The 16892-nt window shown below is 40.7% G+C and overlaps 1 protein-coding gene across 6 annotated transcripts in view; it reads left to right on the top strand.

Moving 5' to 3' along the window:
* Positions 1 to 16892, top strand: part of MKX (mohawk homeobox) — a 169966-nt gene that overhangs the window by 106334 nt on the left and 46740 nt on the right. For 3 of the 6 annotated variants that reach the window (XM_089693818.1, XM_089693816.1, XM_089693819.1), the window contains exon 6: positions 12222 to 12289. The exons of the other annotated variants lie outside the window; for them this stretch is intronic. In XM_089693818.1, coding sequence (XP_089549944.1) covers positions 12222 to 12289 — 68 coding nt within the window. The remainder of the gene's footprint in view (positions 1 to 12221; positions 12290 to 16892) is intronic. 6 annotated transcript variants of the gene reach the window in all.

Below are 16892 nucleotides of genomic sequence, written 5' to 3'. Positions count from 1 at the left end.
ACACAGCAACCTAGCTTTGTGGAATTTGAGTTGTAGTATGGTCCCTCATTTGTCATAACAAGAGTGTCTGTGACACCCCAGTCTTATTGATTAGCTCACCTGGCTAGAAAATATACTCAGAACCAGTGGCAAAAGGCTCAAAGCAACAGTCCCTCAAAGGTGCATACAGTCCATGAATCCAAAAAGCCAACACCCATTTTGAATGGTGATCAATCACATGTCAAGTAAAAGACATTCAAGCTAAGCCTGGTGTATTTTGGACAATTCATAGCTAAGACTAAGGCCAGGATCGGCCAAAACACATCAGTGTGGATATCTTTTTCTGGATATGTGATTACTAAAGTTTACAGTGGACTGAATTGTGTACTGGCTTTTTGAATTCAAAGAATGAGCAAAAAGATTTATATTGTATGCCATGGTTGCTTTTTAGTTACAGTCCAGCACTGTTAATCCTTTTTAGGGACTTACCTCTCTCATACTCACCACTAACAAAACTGTTATATGCACTTACAACGGACGAAGCAACATTTACAGCCTATTTTATGTCTGCTGGCTGGTAAGTGCAGGCATTTAAATACACGAATCTTGTCTGCTCCACGCTGTTAGTGTCTGTCTATTATACAGTCCATTTAATGTGCTCTGCTTTATTACAGTATGCTGTGATCCTCAAATTCCATCCGTGTAATATTTGATCTCTCCCACCTCATTATACAGCGCATTCATGTACAGAAGATCTGACGTTTTGAGTAAAGACCAGAACACGACAAATCTAAAGATTTAAATGTGTAGGAAGCACTTCTGCTTGATATACGGTCCGCTACGGACATTTAACTTATTACAACACTCCATTGAACATTTTTTTTTTTGCTTAAACATGGCAGTTCTCAACCTGGAATAGCTAAATATAATTTCGTTTTGGTAAAAATGTTCTATAGTTATGATAATAGTGGAATTTGGAAGCTAAACAGCTAATAAATAGCCTACTCCACAAACGTGACTGGAAAGTATAGACTGTTTAATGTGTGCTTCAGAATGTGCCGGGACTTGCGAGACCTTTTTTTTTCTTTGTCTTTTCCAGTGGAAAACTAACTTTTTTTGTTAGAAGAGCCCTTGTGGGAATTTTCTCTTCTTTCTGAAGTAAAAAGAGTGAAATAATTCCATTTGATGTGCCAAGAATTTTTTGTCTTTTTTTTTTCTTTCGTGCAAACTGAATTATCGATTAATGGGGCATCTTGCAGCAAATTCAGCAGAGGTGTTTTTCTACCCTCCAGCCAGAGGTTATATCAATAATTATCCCGCTGGATGCTGGAGAACAGTGGATGAATAACAGCTGTGTTGTACATGAATGACACAAGACCAAATAATGACACTTTTAACTTCAGCCTTCTAGAACGTAGACCACAGTTTAGAAATAGAGCCATAATATGTAGTATAGTTGCAGCAGCCAACCAGAAATTAGTATTCTTGTTCAATTAAAGAAACTAGCAGGGATTTTACACTGATTCCTATTAAATTCAAAGCAGAGTTCATAACATTACTCTTTGCAGTTGCTAACCAGTTGCTGAATTTGCGCGTACATCGTAAGCCCCTAAAATTTAATTGAGATGCAAAGGGCATACGCCATATGCCCTATCCCTCTACTACTGCTGCTGCTCCCATCTGCACTTTTACCAGCAAATAACAGTTGAATTGCAGCAGGTACAGCCACCATTTCAAAAATATAATGTGTCATCTCTTTTTGTTAGCTTTAATCTTGCTGAACCATAACAAGGTCCTTCATTCCAAAGAATCAAACTGGCTTTGCCAAATCTCTTTCGTAGCGCTTTCTTGAATCAGCCTCCACCTCCTTGCCAAATCCCATAATGTAGTGTTCATTACCTGAGGTGGGGAGAAGGCATACTTAGCAATATAAAATTATCTTACATAAATTCGGTAATTGCTTAGGCTTTTTGGGATGGCGTAGTAGCAGAAATGAGGGAGTACTGGTAAAGGAACAGAAGTCATCATGTGCTAAACTGTGATTTTGGTTTCTTTATGGGCCATATACGATCCTACTTAAAGCCAGTTGTAGTGTCCTCTAAACTTATATAATCAAGTCAGCATGAATCGAAAAGTAAGTCTTACCTTGTGAATTGCAAATAAGATCCACTGATCATGGTTCCAGTACTAAAAATTTATAAATGCCTAATCAGTGTCAGTACATTTATTAATTTTTAGCAACAGGTGAAATTAGCCTTTAATTTGTAAAACGTCTTAGTGAACCATTGGAGGGTCATATTCTACTCTGTGTGCATTAATCTTGGTGACCATGTGTAGAAGTTCAAGAACTAGCCTGTATGCAGAGTCCAAAAATTTGTCTTGTATACAGGTATTAATTTTTGGAATTGCTATTTCAACAGTCAGTAGACTTTTGAAATAGTAATTCCATAAATTAATACCTGTATACAAGACAAATTTTTTACAACCACACTTTATAGGGTCTTTTGACATGCTGTTATTCAACCCATTATGTGAACATGTTGCGGCATTGGCTGGTTCAGTAGAAACCGGCCAACATTTGGCCCTTGTGTACCCAGCCTGACAGAAGCCAGGCATTCAGCCGGCTTCTGTCAAAGGGGTATGACCGGAAAATGTCTGGCGATCGACTCCTGACCATCCCTCTTAGCCAATGACTGAGAGTGCTGAGCGTCATGTTCTGGCGGGGGGCCATCCCCCTCTCAGGACACAATATCACAGCAGGGGAGATCATGTACTAATGTCAGATAGTACAACAGCTCCTCCTGAACTGGCAGTTTTTTTCATTCAGCCTGCTGGGTTGAATAAAAAAAACTAGTAGTGTGTACCAGGATAAGTATAAAAACACGTAGAAGTGTTGCTTGGCTCATCCAACAAAATTTCAGTTTTCTAATTTTAGCAAAAACCCATTGCTTCACAAGATTCCCATTTTTCCTATTGTTCAGCTGTTCTTCAGTGTATTTAAAAAAGGATGGAAGTAGACAAAAATGTGAATCCAGATTCTAGATTTTTCTTAGTGTAGCTTATTATGATTTTACAGCATGTTTTACTGTTCAGTTCCACTTAAAATGTAGCATGCTCCTTTTTACTATCCATCTTGTAAAATGGGGAAAACAAATCAAATTTATAGCTGGCTCTTGTCTTGAATTATGTTCTATCTACACAAATGCGATTAATATCCAGTCTATACAGTTCCCTGTACACCATGTCATTTTCATTGTCTTGTAACATGTTCATTTGTATTGTCTTTTCTTCCAAAGTCGTTCTGGAATGGGAGACAGCACATTGAGAACGGGCAATAAAATTGGAAAACCTTTATAATGACCGTTCTCCTGTGTAATGCTGGGATACAACTAGCAACATGTATCATTGTTTTCCTGTTAGTAACGGTGACACACCTTGTTTTATACTACAAGTCATGGCTATTTATATGCTCATTTCTAGTTAACAAGGCTTGGGGGGACTATTCTGAACAGAGCTGGTTAAACTAACTGGACTCTGGCCCGTATTCTGTGGAAAATGATCGAGGCATAGAGTCCACTTGGCTCATCTCCAATACGTGGAGTCACGGGTGTGTGCTACCACCGTAAGACATGTTTCACATGTACATCTATATACATACAGTAGAAGGCATTCTTGTCAGTTTGTATGTTGCTCTTCATAAAGATCAGGTTTTAAAGCGGAACCGAATGCAAAAAATAACAAAATTGCACACAAGCAGGCTCTTTATTACAGAAAAGACATGCAACGCCTCTTCTGCAATACAATTAAACTTACCTGTTTGTTTGCAGTGCTCCCCAGAATGTAAACTGAGCTGTGTATGTGCAGGTCCATGTATATTTCCGGCACAGTGCCAGAGTGCCGGGATCAATGTCTCCCACAAATGGCTGGGAATTATGTCATCCCACATTGGCCACTCGAGACGACAGAAGACCAGCATTTGGAAGAAACCATGCAGAAGATGCCAGCACTGGCGGGCGACCTCACAGCCGTCAGACCATTGGCTCACAGGAAAGTATTTGTGGCTGTAGTTCCACTTTAAAATTAAGACTAATTCAGTATAGCTTTAGAAACGATTGGAATGAATCGATAATTGATTTAAAGTGAATTTTTTTAAATCAAAGGAGGTCAGAATAACAACAGTGTCAACAAGGCGGACGATGTGTTGCATGCAAGTATTTTAGTTTCATAAAGTTTTTATTGAGTTAAACAGTAGTATACATGAACAGCGACACTGAAGGTTAGCCCTTCGTTTTGCAAACAGACAATCCACACATAACAGTAAAGAACAATAACAAGGGCAAATCCCAAGAACACAATCGACAGAATTGTTCAGTATAGGGCATAAAACATCTCCCATACAGTCAACAGTACAATACAGGGCTCCATTGTCCAGAGAGGTGTATGGAGAGCAGCAGAGGTCCTTTTAGGAATTTCGAAACATCAGTAAGAATAACATCAAATAAAAAGAGAAGACAAAGAACAGCACAACCGCCATACCACCTGAGTGCTAAAAGAAAGAAAAGATGTTAACAGCGAATAAAAGAGGAAAAGTGTTAAGGAAATAGAAAGAAACCAGAGAGAAGGGAGGGGGAAAGGAGAGAGAGAAAGAGAGAGAGAGAAGAAAAAAGGGAAGAGAAAGAAAAAGGGAAGAGTAAGAGTAGAAAAAAAAGAAAAAGAAAAAAAAAAAGGGGGGGGGGGAATGTGAATAAGAGAAAGCAACCAGAGGGGGGAGAAGGGAAAAAGATTGGGAAGCAGGAAAGAAAATAAGTGTGCTCATGAGCCGAGAGGAGGACCCGAAAAAAGGTCACCTCCAGAAAACAACAGTCGGCCCATTTCTCATGTTACACCACAGGGCCCTCCACCCTGTACCATCTCTAACAGGAGCATAGGTAGATATTCAGCACCTCAATGTCTCCCCAGGGCAGTAGCATACTCAGTCGAGGTCTGAAAGTCCATCCAGCAAGCCCAAGTCGCACAGTATTTCGACATGCTCTCTTTTGATATTGCATGCAAGTATTTTATTGGAGAAGCCAATAAAATCCAGGCTCACACTATACATAAAGCCTAGTTTTCTAACCCATCATCCATACTGAATTTAATTCATAACCCCACAATTCAATAGTCTAGTCTGAGAGCCTCTAATTCATATGGAGGCTCCCATGCTGGACAGTGTGCATTAATAGCTTACTGACATATTACAGCATTTTTTAAAAGTTTACCAGTTCTTAAATGTGCTTGATGCACTAGTTTTCTCTGTTTCCTTTAATTTCATCTGGTGATCTGGCCAGCAACACACTTAGTTTCTTAGGGCAGCTCCACTGGAGGAGCTATGGGGCCACCTATGCACAGCAGCATTGTCAATATGAGGAGAGAGTAGTGTTAGGTGCACTAGCAGATTTATGCTAGTCTCATATCAAAAACCAATAGGTTAATGAAGTTACAGAAATTCTCATAAGACAGAATACAGCTTCGGAAGCAGCCAAGCATGCGCTGTCTTGGTCACTGAATTTTTTGGTTTGTAAAAATACTATACCAATTACATGAAAATCATTTGTTCTGCTATCTTACAAGAAAAATGTTTGCGCTTGTCCCTTCAGATATTTTTACATGAACTGTCATGATGGACTCAAAAGCTGTGTACTAACAAATAGATTGGACATTTGCTCTGAATGTGTTTTTTTTTCCCCATTCGATTTTCTCATCGTGTGTTCTAGGCATTGGATGGACTTGACTAATAGAATAAAGCTGAACTCCAGCTAACACTTTTTAAACAGCTAGAGCAACTGTTTTTTTTTCCCTTTTAGAATAAAGGTTTCACATACATACATAAATAATTAAAAAAAACTTTTGCTGGACAGCTTGGTCTGCTAAACTTGGTTTGAAATGTTTACAGAACTTACTGGCTGGATCAGCATGTGAAAAACAAAGCAAAAAAGCCTAAAGAAAAGAAATCAGATTGCAGCCACCACTTGGGAAAATTGGGAGGATGCAATATAATAAGTTTACATTTTTGAGTTGAACACTACTTTAAGTTGATGCATGTTTCCAGTGCCCTTCCTGTGCTCACTCTCTGTAGAATTTTATCTATTTGAAGCAGAGTGTAACCCATTTCTGCCTCTAAGGGTGGCTTTTTTTCTTGCAGATCCCCTTGGAACCAGAGACGGACTGACAACTCATGGGGTCCCCGGGCAATAGGGGATCATGGGGCCCCTGTGTCCTCAACCACACTCAAACCACACCCATAAAAGCCTATGAAAAGGTACCAGGGGCATCTCATGGGGCCCCCTACTGACCCCGGGCCCACGGGCAGCGAGTTTCCAAATGGTCAGTCCGCCCCTGCTTGAAACACTTTACTGCCATACATAGGGAGCACTTGCGCAGTGCAGCAGGTTTCCTTCTCCTCACGCTGGTTAGGTGCCATGCGTAGTGTGGATGGCATCCATAGCATTGTGCCCATTCAAGTGCCTTTCATGCACAGTGTGATGGGTGGGCAAGGACTCATGGGACTTGTAGTCTTAAATCAACTTTCAGTGCAAATTGCATAGTGTGTGTGTCCTGACCAGAAGTTCAGGTGATGCAAAGCAGAGACACACATACTGGAATTTTTTTTTATTTTTACAAATGTTTTTATTTATTAAGGAATTGACTGCAAAAACAGCATAACAGCTTTAGTAGAATATACAACAGAAACAAGGCACATCTGTAATATTCATTCCAATAAGGTACAATCATGTAAGGCATAAAAGTTAAGTACATGAGCAAGGTAGGTTGGAAGGTAGGCAGAGCAATAAGGCCACCAACAGAGAAACACTATCATTTAAATCATGAATATTCATTGGTCAGATAGTAGATGTCTATGAATTTTCCAAAAATTCAATTTTCTGTCAAATAAATGCATCTTATCCAGTAACATATAATGAATTTGTTCAATGAGCATCACCGCATCGACTCTTCGTAGAACTGAGGCCAATGGTACCATGGGTGATTTCCAATGAAGGGCAATGGCCCATAAGGTAGAAATACAGATGGTGTGAATTGGCCTCATAGCTTCAGTCTGTGTTCCCGAGATATGGGCCCCCAGTAGGCAAGATTGCATAGACAAATGCACTAGGGCGTCTGCCACAGCAGAGGCCACTTCAGAGATTTTGCGCCACACCAATGAAAGGCTTGAACAGGTCCAAAATATACGCATAAGGGTAACAGCAAGGCCACAACCCCGGAAACAAAGGTGGGATGTCCCTGGAAACATGACATACAGTCTAGAAGGGGTATAATACCAACGAGACTGGCAATTTTTTACATGGTAAATGTAAATGGTTTCAAAGAAAATGACTGGGAATACAATTTATTTAAAAGTTAGTGAAATAAACCTAGAGGCAAAACATTAATTTCTCTTGATGGGGTAATGATTATTTAAGAAACAGTTCCTGAGCTCCAATTAGTGACTTTGACTAGGCTTAGGTGACGTCATCACTCTGCTGCAGACAGGAGGAAGGTTTTCCTCAGTCTCCACTGATACTAATAAAAGAACACTTTCCACATTTCCCTTCATTCCTTTATTTATGAATAGAACAAGTAATTGTTAGATCATCTGTCAGATTATTACTGATGTCTATGTTCCTGCTTTGAAGATTTCCCCCATTTCCTGTTTTGATGACTGGTGCAACCTGAGAAGATTCGTTCGCTGTAGGGACAAATCATCAGTATGTTTTTTTAAAGTCCACAAAAGTCATATTTTATGAGTTTATGTTCTTTTTGGAGATTCTCTTCAATTCTCGTCTAGGACGGCTATTGACAGGTTATATCCCTAGCAGGGCACAGATAGCAATGACATTTTGATAAAGGCTGTAATCCTTCCACACTCTCCAAAACATGTTCTGTGCTTGTATGGCCTCCACATCATTTTACAGGGCACCATAGCTTCAAACTGTTCTTCATGTGTAGGGACTGCCACTCCTTTGGAACCAAATCCCTCTATATCAAATTCCTCCACAGTTCTTGGTGAAATATATACTGTATATATATATAATGTATTATAAAAATGTACTATTTAAAGTGGCTGTAAACCTCAGACATGAAATATGAACAAAGCTTATCCTATATAGTGTGTACTTTTCTCAATTAAAAGCACATTATTTGAGCCTTTTTGAATTTAGGTTGGCTGCAAATGCTTTGTTGGGGATGATTCACCCTTCCCTCCCATCTCTTCCTTTGGCTGGTGCATTTCCAACATGTGATGACCAAGCGAATTTGAAGACATGTGGATGGCTCCTGTATAATAATGGCCAGTTGTGCGATGGAAGTTAATGAAAACATGAAGTGACTATCTGCCAACCTACACCTTCATGAGAGTTTTGTTTCCTCCTCTGGACTACATCCAATAGTTTCCCTGAGCAGGAACATACAGGAACACAGTTGGCCCCTCAGTGAGTTTATTCCTGCTAAGCATCTGGGATTTCTAATCTACCTACTTTAAATCCTTGATTCTGATGTACAAGGAACATTGGGATCTATCTGGCCTTATTCAGGAGGACATAAGTCCATTTTATCTTACGTTCATTGACAGGCACAGCCTTTTCTTTTTCCTTTACCAAACAGGGTTCTATAGCCCCGCCTACAGAAGTAGGACACTAGGCAGAAAACAGTTCTGCTTAGTATCTTCAGGAGTATGGACGTGATCTTATGCTGAGACCTGTGGTCTCATGGCTTTTTTCATGGGATTTTTTTGTTTTCCACAGGGACAAGGTGATGCTCTTGCCTTCCCCTTCCTCCCTTCCGAAGATGGTTTCAGATTTTCACTTGACTGAGAACATTAATCTTCCTTCTCTGTAACAATGGCCATCACTTCCTAAGGAAATGGCTCTGCACTTCTTCGATGTGCTTGGCGTGTACTTCTCTGTGACGGCTGTTTTTTTCAAAGGTTCGATTCTCTCCTGGTTTTCACGGACAGTCAGATAAAATGCCTTGTGGCCTCTTCTGCCTCTGTTTCCTGTTGGATTCAGCAGACAATTGACGAGTGCCGTTTAGAGACAGGAATCTCCCTTCCTTGGTACAGCACTCTTCTCCAGGGCAGTTAGTGCCTCATGGGCGTTTCGGCATAGGGAGCCTGATTATGGTTGCAAGCAGCGACCTGGTTGCTGTGCACATGTTTCCTAAGTTCTGTCAGGTTGATGTGTTGGCATTTTCAATGCTAGTTTTGGCTGAAAAGCTTTGCAGGCCACTAAGACACCTTGGGATGGTTCAGAGTGTTGGCAGATTGCCTGGGTTTTTTCTTTTCTCCATTAGTTGGTTTGCCCACCACTCATTGTGGCACTGCTCGGGGTCATCCATGTTTGGTAAGGGATAAAGAAGAAGAGGCTGTGTCTGTCAATGAACATAGGAGAAAACTGGATTTTTTGTTATTCTCTGTAAAATCCCTTTCTCTTGAGTTCCTTGACGGACACAGCAACCACCCCTCTATGGAGTTTTCTCCTTTGGCACCCTCCCCTCTCCTTTGACACTGCTTGTGACCGACTGGATATCTATAGCAAAGAAGAGGTTTTTTGCCCAGAGAGGACTGCCCATAGGAGGTACCGAGTTTTTTTCTGCCTAGTGTCCCATTCCTGTAGGTGGGGCTATAAAACCCTATTTGGTAATGGATAAAGAAGAAGAGGCTGTGTTCATCAGTGAACTCAGAGAAAGGGATTTTACGGTGAGTAACAAAAAATCCCATTATTTCTTGTCTACAATATGCCATCAGATTTGTAACACCAGCATTCTCAATGCAGGTATATGTTAAGGAGGATGGACTCTATAAAAGATTAACAAGCATGCTACTTTCTTGCTTTGTGGCCATTTCTTTCTATTGCTGTCCCTATTTTCTTGAGAGTTCTTATCAGTATATGATGTAATGATCTTGGTATGAAACAGTATATTACATGTAAAGCTACCCATATAGATATAAATTGGATATACTTTACCAGTCATTGAACATTACATTTAGTATTTTATTGGGTGTATTTATGTCTTTTTGTATGTGTTTTTCCCTTTTTTATGAGAAGAAAATAAATTAAATTTGTAACGATATCTGTCGGTAACAATTTTTGGCTATATCTGCCAAATGTTCCTTTTGTGGGTGTTTGACACAATATTTTATATTCAGGTGGAGGTATGAGCACAACTCCTTTTTATAAATTTTTATTATTATTTATTTATTACAGGTATTTATATAACACGTATGCATATTGTACATTCACATCAGTCCCTAACCCTCAAGGGGTGTACAATCTAAAGTCCCTAACTTACATTCATACATACACATACAGTGGGGATCGAAAGTTTGGGCACCCCAGCTAAAAATGTGTATTAATGTGCATAAAGAAGCCAAGGAAAGATGGAAAAATCTCCAAAAGGCATCAAATTACAGATTAGACATTCTTATAATATGTCAACAAAAATTAGATTTAATTTCCATCATTTACACTTTCAAAATAACAGAAAACAAAACAATGGCGTCTGCAAAAGTTTGGGCACCCTGCAGAGTTAATATCTTGTACTGCCCCCTTTGGCAAGTATCACAGCTTGTAAACGCTTTTTGTAGCCAGCCAAGAGTCTTTCAATTCTTGTTTGAGGTATCTTTGCCCATTCTTCCTTACAAAAGTCTTCCAGTTCTTTGAGATTTCTGGGCTGTCTGTCACGCACTGCTCTTTTAAGGTCTATCCATAGATTTTCAATTATGTTGAGGTCAGGAGATTGTGAAGGCCATGGCATTACCTTCAGTTTACATCGCTTGATGTAATCCCCCGTGGATTTCGAGGTGTGTTTAGGATCATTATCCATTTGTAGAAGCCATCCTCTCTTTAACTTCAGCTTTTTCACAGATGGCATCAAGTTACCATCCAAAATTTGCTGAAATTTTATTGAATCCATTTTTCCTTCTACTAGTGAGATGTTCCCTGTGCCACTGGCTGCAACACAACCCCAAAGCATGATTGATCCAACCCCATGCTTAACAGTTGGACAGAGGTTCTTTTCATTAAATTCTGTGCCCCTTCTTCTCCAAACGTACCTTTGCTCATTCCGGCCAAAAAGTTCAATTTTAACCTCATCGGTCCACAGAACTTGTTTCCAAAATGCATCAGGCTTGTCTATATGTTCATTTGCAAAGTTCAAACGATGATTTTTGTGGTGAGGACGTAGAAGAGGTTTTCTTCTGAGGACTCTTCCATGAAGACCATATTTGTACAAGTATCTCTTTATAGTGGAATAGTGTACCACAACTCCAGTGTCTGCCAGATCTTTCTGGAGGGATCGTGCAGTCAAACGTGGGTTTTGAATTGTTTTTCTCACAATCCTGCGAGCTGTTCTGTCTGATATTTTTCTTGGTCTTCCAGATCTTGCTTTAACTTCCACTGTTCCTGATGACTGCCATTTCTTAATTACATTCCGAACAGAGGATATTGACATCTGAAAGCGCTGTGCTATCTTCTTATAGCCTTCTCCAGCTTTGTGAGCGTCAACTATTTTCAGTTTCAGTTTTCTAGACAACTGCTTAGAAGAACCCATGGTGCTGATTGTTGGGGCAAGGTCAGATGAGTCTGGGCATTTAAAACCTTTGAGATTGACATCACCTGGTCTTCCCAGACGATGATTGAGAACAATCCATGACACTGGCAGGTCTCAGCTTTGCAAAGGGGGCAGTGCATGCTATAAATTCTGCAGGGTGCCCAAACTTTTGCAGATGCCATTTTTTTGTTTTCTGTTATTTTGAAAGTGTAAATGATGGAAATAAAATCTAACTTTTGTTGACATATTATAAGAATGTCTAATCTGTAATTTGATGTCTTTTGGAGATTTTTTCCATCTTTCCTTGGCTTCTTTATGCACATTAATACAACTTTTTAGCTGGGGTGCCCAAACTTTCGATCCCCACTGTACTAGAGCAAATTTAGACAAGATCCAATCAACCTACCAGCATGTCTTTAGAGTGTGGGAGGAAACTGGAGTATCCGGAGGAAACCCATGCAGGCACAGGGAGAACATGCAAACTCCAGGCAGGTAGTGCTGTGGTTGGGATTCAAATCAACGACCCTATATTATGTACTTATGTGGAGTACTCCCTCTCCTTTATAAAGGCATATGTATGTAGGACCTGGTAGGATTTTGCTTTATGATTTTTGTGATATAGAGTGTAACTTCAGCTCTCCGCCCCCTTTTTTTCTAAGGTCTCAGACAAGCTTATAAATGTTGGTCTTTGAATGGATGCAGAGAAGAGAAGACTGCAGATAGACAGGTACAACTTTTGTAGGAGGATTTGTTTTATCTCTGTGTATCACCTGAGGCCAATCACTTCACTGGGTACAGCATTAAAAAAAATATCCAATCTCTATATCAGCCTTTCTCAACCAGGGTTCTGAGGAGCACTAGGGTTCTTCCAAAGGTTGCCAAAGGTTCCTTGAGTTGTGGCTGATTGACCTCACCTCCAAGGATTCTTGCACAGTTCTGTGCCCAATGTCTCTTGGCAAAGTCAGCAGTATGATAATAATGATCTTTTTAGCTGGACTGTAAGAGTGACATTGTGACTATTACTGTAATGAGGCTACTCCCACTGACCCCCCGATAAATTAATTTAAGCAGGGGTTACGTGAGACCTAAAATTTATTTAAAAGGTTCCTGTGGGGTAAAAAAGTTGATAAAGACAGCTCTGTATTAATTAGTGTGTTATTTAAAGTGGTTGAAAACCTCAGACATATAATATGAACAAAGCATATCCCTCTATAGTGTGTACTTGTCTCCATGCAGAGACCTAAGTGTCATGTCTGTCTGCTACCTCGTTCCTCTGCTATCTGCATGATTCATTCTGACAAGTTTTCCTGACACAAAGAAAAAAATGGTGACAAGGAAGGGACCTCCAGCAGATTGATAGCATCAGCTCAGTTCTTATGAGCTGTGTAAAGGGGGTGTGTCTCATCCCTCCAATCAGCCCTCAAAGCTCTCCTCACTGATGTAACCTCAGCTCTCTGTCCCCTGCTTTTTAGAACTGAAAGATCTTATGTAAATTTTGCACTTTGAATGGCTGTAGGGGAATGATGGATGTAGATAAATAGGCACATCTTATTCATTCTGACAAGTTTTCCTGACACCAAGAGAAAAATGGTGACAGGGGAGGGACCTCCAGCAGATTGACAGCATCAGCTCTGTTCTTGTGAGCTGTGTAAAGGGGGTGTGTCTCATCCCTCCAATCAGCCCTCAGAGTTCTCCTCACTGATGTAACCTCAGCTTTCCATCCCCTGCTTTTTAGAACTGAGAGATCTTATGTAAATTTTGCACTTTGAATGGATGTAGGGGAAAGATGGATGTAGATAAATAGGTTCAGCTAATTCATTCTGACAAGTTTTCCTGACACCAAGAGAAAAATGGTGACAGGGGAGGGATCTGCAGCAGATTGACAGCATCAGCTCTGTTCTTGTAAGCTGTGTAAGGGGGGGGGGGGTGTCTCATCCCTCCAATCAGCCCTCAGAGCTCTCCTCACTGATGTAACCTCAGCTCTCCATCCCCTGCTTTTTAGAACTGAGAGATCTTATGTAAATTTTGCACTTTGAATGGATGTAGGGCAGGGGTAGACAACCTGCGGCTCTCCAGCTGTTGTAGGACTACAAGTCCCATCATGCCTCTGCAAGTCATAGCTGTAACTGTCAGTTTTGTAATGTTGCAATGCCTCATTGGAAATGTAGTTCCACAACAGCTAGAGAGCCGCAGGTTGCCTACCCCTGATGTAGGGGAAAGATGGATGTAGATAAACAGGTACAGCTTATGTAGGAGGATTTGTTTCATCTCTATGCATCACCTGAGGTCAGTCACGTCACCGGGTATACGTAAGGGTTTACAACTATTTAAAAAAAAAAAGAACAAATGAAAAATAGTAATGAAAAAATAAAACCTGTAGGTTAACCGTATTTTTGTGTAATATTTGCGGCCCACATTCATGGGGTCATGGCAGGGTTGTGTCCTTTCACTACATACTTTGTGCTAAGGTGTCCCTCTTTTTTATATCTGGGAGGTATGGATCCCTATGAATAGCCTGAAACAGATGTATATTGAAGTGCATTGTAATGAGATTAGCTGCATTTTACAAGTAATGTGTATGGCGTACCTGTCTTGCCGTTTCCAGAGAGGACCTTCCACATGCGTACATCTCACGTCTCAGCAGAAATGTGCTTGGATGCTGTAGATCTAAAGAAGTTGAAAATGATTTGGCTACTTTCTAATTACAAATAGGAATACACCTGCTGCCGGGCAGCATGGCAAAGGGAAGGAAATTAAGATTCAGCCTGGAATTCCATACTCATTAAAAGCAAATTATGCTGCAACATAAAGTCTAATGGATGTGGGATTATTTGGCGGGCTTTGCCCTGTAGGAGAAAAGGGAGTAATTGTGATGTAGCTCACATTTTTTCCTTTGGTCTCCCTGAAGAATTTCTTTGGTTCTGTCTGTGGAATTTGGTCTGCACTTCCCCTTCTATATATAGAGCGAGTGGATTGACATGCTGACCGTGCGCGGGCCTTGGGCCTGCCAGCAAATTTCAGACAGTGAGAAAGCTTCTACTGGAAAATTGAGATGGCTGATTTATGGCCTGTTTTTATAAATCTAAAGAGGCAAATTACTTGTGCTTAAAACAAAGCGATCGCAGTGTTAAAAAACAATGTAGTGCCAGAGCGTTAGGAAAAAAAAAGTGTGTGGTGGATGTTCTTATTGAGAATTTGGACAGGCTCTTTTTTTATATGAATTAATACTTGGAATGTTTGAGGAGGCAGCACTGTTTCTATTCATCAGGTGTGAGGCAGCTTTGTGCAGCGATGGGCTGATTCCATTTTGTTGTGGCATTGGCTGATCATGGTGGAAGTAGTACTGGAGCTGGATACTAGCAATGTGTGCTTGCATTAAGAACCACGAGGGACTGGCTCATATTATGGCCGTGGTAAAACATTCCTAGTCAGTTTGGGAATTTTGTAAAATGCACAACTTAACACATGTCCATGTACACTCCATGGCCACTTTATTAGGTTCAATTGCTTGGTAACACAAATTGCTATTCAGCCAATCACATGGCAGCAACTCAATGCATTTAGGTATCTAGATGTGTTGAAGACAACTTGCTGAAGTTCAAACCGAGAATCAGAATGGGGAAGAAAGCAGATTTAAGTGGCATAGTTGTTGGTGCCAGACGGGTTGATGTGAGTATTTCAAAAACTTCTCATCTACTGGGATTTTCACGCACAACCATCTGTAGGGTTTACAGAGAATGGTCTGAAAAAGAGAAAATATCCAGTGAGCAGCAGTTGTGTGGAGGAAAAATGCCTTGTTGATATCAGAAGTCAGAGGAGAATGGGCAGACTGGTTCGAGATGATATAAAGGCAACATTAGGTCTTCATGCACACTGGACGTTTTTACAGCGGCTGTTTTTGGCTTTTGATGTTTTTATCTACAGCCAGTAAACCCCCCAGCATGTTATCCTATGTGTCCATGCACACATAGGCTGTAATCAACGTTTTTTGGCTGGAAAAAAAGGAGGAGTCGTTTAGCTGTAAAAACACTCTAACGCAGAAAAACGCCACTAATCGCGACAAAACGCCGCTGAACGCTAATGCACAAATGCTAAATAGGGCTGAAAAACTCACTTTTTTAACATGACTTTACACAGCTAATGTTTGCATTAAAAAACGCCCCCTGTGCATGGAGCCTAACTCATGTCAATATGGACCAAAATCTCTGAGGAATGTTTCCAACACCTTGTTGAATCTATTCCACAAAGAATTAAGGCAGTTCTGAAGGCAAAAGGGGTCCAACCCGGTACTAGCAAGGTATACCTAACAAAGTAGCCGGTGAGCGTATTTCAAAGTGGAAGTACACTGCATCTGAGCACAGCAGCCCAATAATGTTATTTAACCCCTTCCTGGAGGCGGGTATTCAGGTCATGAGACCACTCTGATCACATGAGGTATGCATCAGGAGCATTCCTGTCCCCACCGGTAACTGTGCTGGGAGCATGCAGGGTGCACTTTCTCAGCACAGAAAAGTGTTTACATAGGGCCACATATATGCGGCCTCTTAGCATTAAAACCCACCGGCTGAGAGGCAGCATATATGGGGGCCATCGTTGGGAGGAGGTTAAAGTGGAACTTTAGTCAGAAAATTAAAGTGATACTAAACCCAGGACCCTGCATTCATTATATCTGGTCTCCCACAGCACACAGAACATGGAAATGCAATTATTTTGGTAAATAAAAACTGCTAAATACCTTTTGTCATCAACAGTATATAGCAGTCTTGTGACTTCTGTCAGTGTCCAGCCGCGCACTGGTTAAAGCTTGTAGGAGGAATTCACCTCTCACTGCCCGCTGAGGCTGCATGAAACCTTATCCTCTGTCTGGACAGTGATGATTGGCCTTGTGCAAAAAAAAAGCTCTCTAGCAATACACAACAAACTGAGCATGTGCATTCCTAGGGCTCTGTACTATCAGCAGATGGATTTGGGACTGTGGAAGAAGGGGAAGATCATAGAAGGCAGGATCAATCTCCCTTTTTACACATTGCAGATGATTAACCCCTAAGGTTCCACAGTGAGTATAACAAGCATGCTTTACTGCATATACAGACTGATTTTACTGCTGTGGGTTTAGTAACACTTTAAGTCCAGCTAGGTCACTTCATGCTCGCCCCTTTTGCAGGTATAGTTAAGTAAAACATTAAAAATAAGTGTCTATACTGTTTAAAATCTAGAAATACACTGTCTCACCCTTCTCTGCACAAGCTCAGTTGCTCTCTATTTTTCAGCACTTTGCCAAAAATATAGAGGCTGATCTGCCGACGGCCTAAAGATTTAGTACTGCTCAG

The sequence above is a fragment of the Staurois parvus genome, unplaced genomic scaffold (genome assembly GCF_062004578.1).
Source record: "Staurois parvus isolate SC_StPar_1 unplaced genomic scaffold, SC_StPar_1.0 ptg000636l, whole genome shotgun sequence".
Classification (NCBI taxonomy): Eukaryota; Metazoa; Chordata; class Amphibia; order Anura; family Ranidae; genus Staurois; species Staurois parvus.
Note: the sequence above shows the minus strand (reverse complement) of the source record. Positions and strands in the feature narration are given on the sequence as shown.